Source organism: Colias croceus, chromosome 2, assembly GCF_905220415.1.
Source record: "Colias croceus chromosome 2, ilColCroc2.1".
NCBI lineage: Eukaryota > Metazoa > Arthropoda > Insecta > Lepidoptera > Pieridae > Colias > Colias croceus.
Window position 1 is genome coordinate 11,601,722 of NC_059538.1, and position 9,879 is coordinate 11,611,600.

General features: G+C 36.9%; 1 protein-coding gene across 2 annotated transcripts; it reads right to left on the bottom strand.

Annotated features, from left to right (window-relative positions):
- Positions 1-1,517: 1,517 nt before the first annotated feature.
- LOC123705739 lies at positions 1,518-8,173 on the bottom strand. 2 transcript variants are annotated; one of them, XM_045654728.1, is made up of 5 exons: positions 7,985-8,173; positions 7,040-7,182; positions 5,508-5,763; positions 5,326-5,406; positions 1,518-4,996 (listed from the first exon to the last, which is right to left on the bottom strand). In XM_045654728.1, the coding sequence occupies exons 3-5, from the start codon at positions 5,761-5,763 to the stop codon at positions 2,190-2,192; spliced, it is 3,144 nt and encodes a 1,047-aa protein (XP_045510684.1). In that variant the 5' UTR covers positions 7,040-7,182; positions 7,985-8,173; the 3' UTR covers positions 1,518-2,189. The 2 variants fall into 2 exon arrangements, with proteins under 2 accessions (XP_045510684.1, XP_045510685.1); XM_045654729.1 differs by having other exon boundaries at positions 7,028-7,182.
- Between the last annotated feature and the right edge of the window lie 1,706 nt (positions 8,174-9,879).

A 9,879-nucleotide genomic window follows, 5' to 3' on the forward strand; every position in this document is an offset into this window, starting at 1 on the left:
CTAGATTACCTAATGGTAAGCGATCACTATTAAGCCCATGGACATTTGCAGTTGCCTCAAATGGTCGACGTCTTTGCACGAAGAAAGGATAAATAAATAAATGTTTATTTACACTGTGATGTATTACATATTCACACGGGAATAAAGGAATGGACTGGGAAGGGTGAAGAAAAGGAAACTAAACTGTTAAAAACGGAATTTAAATTTAGTTAAGAATTAAATTAAAATTAATTAGAGTGGGAGTCGAGCATGCTTCGGCACGAATAGGGCCACGCTCGCACCGGGGAAGGTACCACACCCTCGCAGAATACCGGCGCCATAGTGACAGTTTACTGTCGCGTTCCGTACGGTGAGTGAGGGGTCCGGAGGCCCACATCCCTTCCCATCCCCTACTCATCCTCTCCTTCCCTATCCTCATTCCCTCCCATCCTCGCCCTTTCTACCTAACTCCTTCCAAATCCCTTTGAGGATAGCAACACATCCACTTCCCAGTGGAGTGGATGCATATGGGCGGCGTGTATCGCTTAACATCAGGCGACGCGTCTGCTCGTTTTCTATCCTATAGCATAAAAAAAATTGTGATGACAAACTGCGTTCAAATGTATACAATCCATACTAATATTATAAAGGCGAAAGTAACTCTGTCTGTCTGTCTGTTACTCAATCACGCCTTAACTACTGGACCAATTTGCATGAAATTTGGTATAGAGATATTTTGATAACCGAGAAAGAACATAGGATAGGTTTTATCCCGGAAATCCTACGGGAACGGGTTTTTCTTTGAAAACGCGGGCGAAGCCGCGGTCGGATAGCTAGTGTTTATATATAATAAATACTTTCATAAGTCAGCTTTTGAATCATATGTATTTTCTGAATCAGTTTGATAAGTCAGGTCAAAAAATAGGGAACTTTTTCAAAAGTTCCATCGTGAGGATCAATATAAAAGTTAGATTTGTATAAAATCTACGAAAAATAAGCCCTTGGTCAAGGAGTACATATTATAGTTTTGTCACTACATATTTTAGAAAGTAATATTTTGAGTCTAGTATTGGTTCATACAAGAGACGGGCTTTATTTATGACTAAAATCGATGACAAGTGGAATGATCAGCGTCTCGCTTTTGAACACGATCCATCAGTTTAAATATGCTAGGAACTACAATGAGCACTGACGAATTATCAATAAAACCATATTATTAAAAAAAAATATTTTATTTTCATACAATTGAGCTTGTGAACTCTTTTGTGTTACTATGAGTATGAATGACACTATTGACATCTCGTAAATCCACTTAACATCTAATATATATAAATCTCGTGTCACAATGTTTGTCCTCAATAGACTCCTAAACCACTTAACCGATTATAATAAAATTCGCACACCATGTGCAGTTCGATCCAACTTGAGAGATAGGATAGTTTAAACATGTAGAATGTAGATACCATCTAATATATATAAATCTCGTGTCACAATGTTTGTCCTCAAGGCTCAATAGACTCCTAAACCACTTAACCGATTATAATAAAATTCGCACACCATGTGCAGTTCGATCCAACTTGAGAGATAGGATAGTTTAAACATGTAGATACCACGGGCGAAGCCGGGGCGGACCACTAGTACACAATGAAAATTACAACTATTAACGATCATACGTTAGTAAACTATATAATGCTATATCATTATTTTCTCTAATAAGTTTAACCCGTGATTCCGAAGCCATATAATTACATTAATTTCTATATTTTAGGCCTTAACAATATTTTAGAATTATTGAATAACTTTACTTATATACGAATATTCTTAAAATTCTTAAAAAGTCTTTACTTTTATTTTTTTGACGAGGGTAAAAATTTTTTTGAGACACCGAACGATGAAGTTCGGTAGTGTAGAATTTTCACTATCCAGAAACGCCCTTCCACATAGTGCAAGAAGGACTGGGTCTAAGCGACGTTAGCCTCACTTAATTCCAGTCTTTCTGAAATTGTTTTCATTGAAAAACGCCGCGCGTCAGCTGCGCTTTAAGTCCAGTGTTCTTCTCTTCGTATCATGTCGTTCACTAGACTTGCAGGGTTGAGAGTCTCGCTTGAAGTTGCCTGATCCAGCGTGACTCGGAAAACGTGTGCTTGACGTCGTCGGTTTTGTCCGGGCAGTACTTGCACATTAAAGTATCGTAGGCCCAATTTGTGTCATCAACATTCAACCATTATACCATATTTGAAGCGAATCTCTTGCATCTTACTGTGTATCATATCGAGGATAGGTTTAAGATCAGTATTCCAATCACGTTGGAGTCCATGCTCTATAACAAAATTCAACAGTACCGAACACGCATGGTCATCTAAATCTGGCCTTATATTAGAACCGACACTATTAGAAGCCTTCGCTGTCTCACTCAATGATGAACAAACACTCAGTGAATTTCTGTTGAAGACTTCTGTTAATAATCGTCGAGCTAATGATGGGCAATCTTTCGATACTTGCTGACAATATTTGAGGTTTCCATAGCTGACGTAAATTTGACTTTCAGGTACAAGTTCTACGAGCCCTGGCAGATATTCTGGATAGTTCAATGTCCATCTTGAATCATGAGCGTCATATTCCGGTGGTAGAACGAACCGGAACAACTTCCTGGGTTTCTTTTTCGGCGTTTTGTTAGCAACATCATTACTATGTTGATTTTGAATACTAGTACTGGCGCTCGCTGTGATTGTAGTGTGTCTTTCTTCAGAAGGCTGTGGAACATCTGGTACTGGGTTGCTCGAAGGAGATGCATTGTTAGCTGTGTTTCCCGCTGAGTTAAATTCTTCGACAGCACCCAATAACTTTTCGTATGTCATGGCAGTATCGAGGATGGAACTTCGTAAGGTGTTGTACATATCATTCGTATGACGCAAAATAGATCCCATTTGAGTAAAGAGGGTAGAAAAGTTGTCCAACATTTGCTGCTCTAAAATAATTCTGGGATTCATCTGGTAGCTCCTTGCCGTAGAGTTTTGGGCAGCTGTCGGTCTATCTGCAGAACTACGCCAAGGATCATTTGCAGTTCCGTAAGCATTGTTAGCTGTTTCAGCAGGTGCTTCGTCTGATGACATCTCATGATCTGAGATTACTTCCTGATCCGTAACAGCATCAGAATCTGAAGTTACTGCATGATATGGTGACAGAGTTTCATCTACCGTGCACTCGTTTATTTGACACGCGTTGTCCATGTCGTTTAGATAACTTCCAGTCACAGGTAACCTAGTAGCGTCATCAATGAAGTGAACTCGTGTTCTCTTTGAATTCGTTCGAGTAGAATGGTGAACCAACTGTTGCTGCTTGCATAGGTTTTGATATCTGTTGTCATGGGGTGCTGTATGTTGTATTCTGGATGGTTGGTACATAGAGTAACTAGGAATTTCTGTATTTTGTCTGTCCCTTGTTTCTGATGCTATGACATTCTGAGGGCTGGTCATTAAGTCTTCATTGTTATCTCCAGTAGATCGTGGACTTATTCTTGCTTGAAGTTGTGGATTATTCGAGAGGAAGTTATTATAACTAGTTGTTACTGCTTGCTGTAATGAATTCCGAAAATTTGTCAGAATAGGCGATGGCGTTTTCCTTGTGGCCCCTTGAAGAGAAAGCACATCTTCAGCCTCGATAGAGATGTCAATACGTAGTTTAGGTCTCTGCGGTTGCTGCTGTGAATTTAGATGGTTTGGCTGCATCGGTCTCTGTTGTGCAACCTCGGGAGTCTGATACGTCGAGTTCGAAAGGTGTGTTGAATTTTGAAAGTTATCTTGGTTGGTCGGTAGATATTGATTTTGATAAGAGTTCGTATAATATTGTTCATGCGCTACTGAATTTTGATGTCCATCTAATCGTTGGATATAGCTAGGAGGCTTATGAGATAAGCTTGAAGGCTGTTGTGAAGTAGCTGCAGCATTATTGACACTTTGAAAAACATTATTTGGATCGAAATTGATTCTAGGTCCATGAATTTCTTGAGAGCTCATTCCGATGCTCCTGAGCGGAACTGTTTGGTCTCTGCTATTTCTAGTATGCGTTCTTGAAACTTGTAGATCAGATTGATTCTGAATAACCACTGGTAGTTTTTCTACTGAGCTTGTCGACAAAGGTCTGGTTTGGGCGATTGAATTCAATGGATTCTGTGCAGCAATAGCCAAACTTTTTATTTTTGTGGGACCTATTGTCTTTTCAACCGGTCTTTGAATTGGTACTAAACGTCGACCCCCATTCATGTGACTGTATAGATGAGCAATAATTTTGGGTGAGCATAATCCCTCATAATCGGAAGACACTTTCTGACTTGAAATTTCATTAGCAGGTAGTTTGTGATCGTCAACATTTGAAAGTGATCGAACATTCTCAATCTGTGGTAGAAAGTTTGATAGTGAACTTCTGTCTGGAATACATTCTTGATGATTATACTGATTCGGCTGAGTGCTCTGTTTATCTGCAGTAGAAGGTTGCGTTGCTGTCATTGTCACATCCGTTGCGTTGCTAGAAGAGTTAGCTTGGCTCATGTTATTATTATGTTCGGGCTTCTTAACACGTTGAGAGTGATCTTTGTCATCGACATTGGTGACTTCAATACGTTTATCAACGTCTTTTACGGGTGAGCTTAAAGCTTGTTCGGTTTGATCAGTATGCGGAGTTTTAGACCTTGGTTCAGTATTTTCTTCAGCATGAGAAACGACAGATTTTTCTGCATGAGAATTTTCCATTGATTGGATATCCTGGATGATAACCGCTGGCTGTTTTCTTTTTGGAGATCGAGGCTCTACTTTGGAGTCATTAACAACCGCACTGGATGACTGAGCAGATTCATCTAGTTTCAACCGTTTTTCATTGATTTCTTTCCTCGATTTTGACTTTATTGGTCGCTTGATTAATATTCTGGGCAGTGGTTTCCGAAGATTATCATTGGATTTTGACGAATGGTTTTTACTGACGCTGCGCAATTTCTTGTTTATCGAAAGCTCTGGTTGTGTATCTGAAATTAAAAATTCTTATTATTATTTGAAAATATTACTTATATTATCATCCATAATTATTAATTATGATAATATGTATATCAGGAATGTGGACTAGATAGAATCATAATAAAAAATTACATTATTATTTCTGCGACGTTTCGGTCATTTATTAGACAGAATTTTTTTTTACGAATAATAAAAAAAAATGTTCGTCAAAAAATCTATTTCCACGCCATCTAGCATGCGAGTGAAGCCGCGGGTAAGAGCTAGTTTAAAATAAGTAGTATTCAATGTATTTACAATGAAAATTCAATCGTGAACACTGATAAAATAATTTGATTCTTACCTGTTACTTTTGATGTTTCTTCAACCACAGCTCCATAATTATTTCTCGTAGCGATCCAAACTTCTGCATCGTCGAAAGAATCTGAAAAAAAAATCCTTTTAATTTATGAGATGTTCGGAATCTGAATATACTTCAATAATATAACGCATGATCTATTAACCAATACATTTAATTAAACTCACTTGACTCATATTTGATAGTGGCCATATAAAATCTCCACTCATCATTGATTCTCTCTTTTCTCTTCGCGCGATCTCTCGTATCAAAAGGATCTTCGTTATTAGGATAAGCAACAACAGCCCTGTCATTCGTCGCTTTGCCTAATGACTTTATTATCCAAGCGCGCGGCACGCATACGTAATCATCAACTCCTTCAAAAGGCAGTTCTATGAATTGAACAACATAGAATGCTGACTCATTATCCCTATTACGTGTCATCTGAAATAATCAAAAACACTTCCGTAAATTTCAAGTAATTTAATATTGTAAAAACAACATTGTCTCGGATTAGTCCAAGAACAAAAACTCATTTAGTTGTTATAATTATTTTAATGACGATAAAACTAATATTATGACAAACGTTATATTATGTCGCAGACGGTCTCTAATTAATTAAGCTATGTGCGTTGATGTGCGTCCCGTCTCGCCGAGGCTGATGATGTGTATTGTGTGGTGTCATCCGGCCGTCGGGCCGTGGTTCCCCTCTCCCTTGCCTCTCCGTCGCCGTCGCTTGCGCCGCCACTCGCCGCTGAACCGCGCCTCGCGCCTACCTTCCCCGCTGCCCCTTTAGCGTCGTAGACATCCTGGGGGGCCGTTGGAAGGAGCTGAAGAGACAGGCGCATTGTCATCATGGCTCGAGGTTTCTTCCAATGAATTTTCGTGTGGCAGGAGGCACACTTTATTTAATGCGCGTCTTTGAATTCCAATTATTACAATCACTAGTTGCGTCGTTGTTTTTATTATTGAATTTAGTAATATAACTTGTGTATGATTGAATCCTATCAAATTCATCAAAAACCTTTTCAATTTTGAGCAAACGGACATTCAATTCTTTAAGGAGAATGGAACTCAGCGGATCCCGGGTAGTTATCCAGAAACTGTTCAATTAACTGATAATTCCTTCTTCGTAACAATGAATGATTGCAACAAACACAGTTACTTCTTTCCACTTGCATTCTCACAAAAAACCAATCAGCAAAAACAGAAAGTCCGAAGTGATATAGCCTAGGTCGCAAGTAAAAAATCAGAAAAAGTCCAGTAAACAATAGCCAAAGTCGCAATGAATTAAACATAAGAATTCGCACAGTAAGTAAAGAAAGCAAGCAGACGAATGACGAATACACGGTGTTGTGGGTACAAATATAAATATTTTTCATATGGTCGTAACTTTTTACTGACAGCTTATTTATTTTTTTGTGCTAAACTGAAAGTTACTCTATATTTAGTGGACTATAAGTCAACATAAGTCTCGTTAGTGGTGGATATTTGGACCACTTTTGTTCATTCTCCTTTGCAAACTAGAAATATTTTCTACAGGTATTTAATTTAAAGTTTCAATAAAACATTTTGTTATAACGTCCCTTTAACGAACCTCGCATTATGATTAAATCGCTAAATTGTATTGTTCCGTATCTGGCTTGCTAACGTTATCATTTTCAGACATTTTGTATTAGTACAAATAATAAATTAAGCAAATAAATACTTTATATCAAACCACTGAATTATTTTAATTGCGATGAAATATTCGATCCACACTGCGCGGTGTAATAGGCAGCCACACGGCGATCGCTACGGTGTAAGCTCGTGGAGCCGGCCGCCCGGCGCCCGATACAATGTCACGCGCAGTTGTCGTGATAGCTGGAATGTTCGGCAAATTTTCGGTTTAATTAAAATGTATTTACAATATGTTTAGCAAGGAGAAATTACAGTTTAGCTTAATATTATTAAGCAACTAGATTTCCGCCTGCGGCTTCACCCGCGTTTGCAAAGGAAAACCCGCATAGTTCCCGTTCCCGTGGATTTCCGGGATCAAAACTATCCTATGTGTTAATCCAAATTACCCTCTATATATGTGCTAAATTTCATTGTAATCGGTTCAGTAGTTTTTACGTGAAAGAGTAACAAACATCCATACATCCATACAAACTTTCGCATTTATAATATTAGTAGGTAGGATGAAGAATTTCGGCTATAGTTTTATAGTTATGATTTTTGAAGCATAAAAACGTATTTCAACGGCCGCGGCGTACATACTTAGGTATAGTGCTTTAGATTTTAAGCAAAAGCAATATTATGATGGAGTGCACAATAATATTTATATTATAATTTTGTGGTTGCCAATAATATTAATGTTAACAAATATGTTATGAATATATTTACAATGTATGAGACTTGAAGGCGAAATAATTTTATTTTAATTTAAAAAGCATTAATCTCGACTGATCACCAATCTACTATCTTTAAAATAAAATAGTGGATTTCACTATGATAATTATTAGTGTTAACCTAAAAATGAAGATAAGATGAAGTTAGGTACACCGAAATTATAATTACCAATTTAAAAAATCCTATTTCAAGCTGTCAGATTTTTTTTTCGAATTCATTAATTATTGGCTTTGAAATGTCATTTAAATTAGGTTATTATCAAATTGATTCTTACCTTCTATTCCAGCTATGTATCTCTTGTAACAACCAAAACGTCATGTCATCGCAACTAACGCGTTGTAGCGATAGCGGAGCGATTGTCTAACTGTGAGCCCGTCCGCGTCGCTGTCATGAATTCTATTAATACAATACTGGTTGAAAACATTAGATATTGCGTCAGCTCGTCGATGGTAGGCAGTTGGATTCGTTCGTAAACAGTAAGTATAGAGATAAAAATAAAGTAGTTATAGTACGTGATGTGTTGACAACTATGGTGGTTGATATGCTAGAGTAATTGAATCAAGTAATTATTATAAGGTTTATAATTATAGCACAGAGTGATAGAATGTATAAATGAGTACTGAGTTGGTTTGCTGGTAACATAATATCATGAAACAAATTAATATGAGCATAGCAGTCGCTAATAATATGATAACTTTATCACTGTATGACTATAACGTGTTTATGAACTGGCACCGGAAAATGCCTCAAATTCCTCGACCGCTTTTTAGGGATAATGGATGAAGAAAGGATAAATATAATTTTTTTTTACACTGTGATGAATTATAATATATTCACACGGGAATAAAGTTATAATGGACTGGGAAGGGTGAAGAAAAGGAAACGGGCCTCTTCTATACATATAATAAATCTGTAGAAGGGTCAATTCTGTACATTGAAAATATTGAAAAAATAAATAGCAGGGGGTGTTACTGGATCGATACCAAACCCTAATATGTGATTAAAAAAATTTTTGTCTGTCTGTCTGTCTGTCTGTCTGTCTGTCTGTATGTGAAGGCATCACGTGAAAACTAGCGGTTCGATTTCGATGAAACTTGGTATAATTATACCTTATTATCCTGGGCGTAAAATAGGATACTTTTTATCCTGGAAAAAATACGTAGAAAAAAATTAATCTTAATTTTTCAGTTTTATCCATAGACGTTGTTCCGTAGAACCGCGAACACACGTTGCGTATTATTATAGGCCTAGCCGTATTTGGGAATTGGGTCCAATAGATATTTATAAGATTTTATTGTCAGAGGTACCTACTCAAAATGGAGAAATAAACCATCTACGCGAAGACCGACATCCGCGCGGACGGAGTCGCGGGCGGAAGCTAGTCCTAAATAAATATGCTTGGCATTAAACTATCATGTTTAGACTGTTTTTTTTTTATTAAGTTAAGAACTTTGTCAAATATAAATAAGTACAACAAGTTAGTATAGTTATTATAATACCTATTTATTTAAAATATCTTTCATGAAATAAACAGTTAAAATACACCGTTGCGTTAACAAATCGAGATTAATAATATAATTTAATCGCGTTTCGCTTGTAACATAAACAGCTGATTTTATAGTGATTTGTAGGGCGAGATGCTTCGTGATAGTCCAATACATTCTGCATGTTAATTATTTAAACTAATTACAGATGAGTACATATCCATATTTTATTTGATCGCATCTTTTTTAGTATCGGGATTATTTTCACTGTTTTAATTGCTATGTTTGAATTTATTATGGAAATATAATATACTAGCTTACCGCCCGCGGCTTCGCCCGCTTTCTCTTAAACGATTTGAAATTGAAACTATCCTATCTCTCAAGTTGGATCGAACTGCACATGGTGTGCGAATTTCATTATAATCGGTTATGTGGTTTAGGAATCCATTGAAGACAAACATTGTGACACGAGATTTATATATATATTAAGATAGGTACCTACTAATATTATAATGAGGTGGTGTTTGTGAATCTGTGACGTTGTAAACTTTCTACTGAACTGATTTTAAAAACCTATTTATCACTAGAAACTAGTAAGCCAATTTATTTATCTGTAAAGTGTATAGGTTATTAACTACATCTGTATGTTTTTGTATACGACTCCTTTAGACTCGATTTGACCAAC

What these genes read in the sequence shown, in the direction of transcription:
- LOC123705739 (XM_045654728.1), bottom strand. Translation starts at nt 5,763, where the DNA reads ATGACACGTAATAGGGATAATGAGTCAGCATTCTATGTTGTTCAATTC. An exon ending in CACTATCAAATATGAGTCAA is followed by an intron (nt 5,407 to 5,507) that starts GTGAGTTTAATT and finishes TTTTTTTTTCAG; the next exon opens with ATTCTTTCGACGATGCAGAA. An exon ending in AGAAACATCAAAAGTAACAG is followed by an intron (nt 4,997 to 5,325) that starts GTAAGAATCAAA and finishes TTTTAATTTCAG; the next exon opens with ATACACAACCAGAGCTTTCG.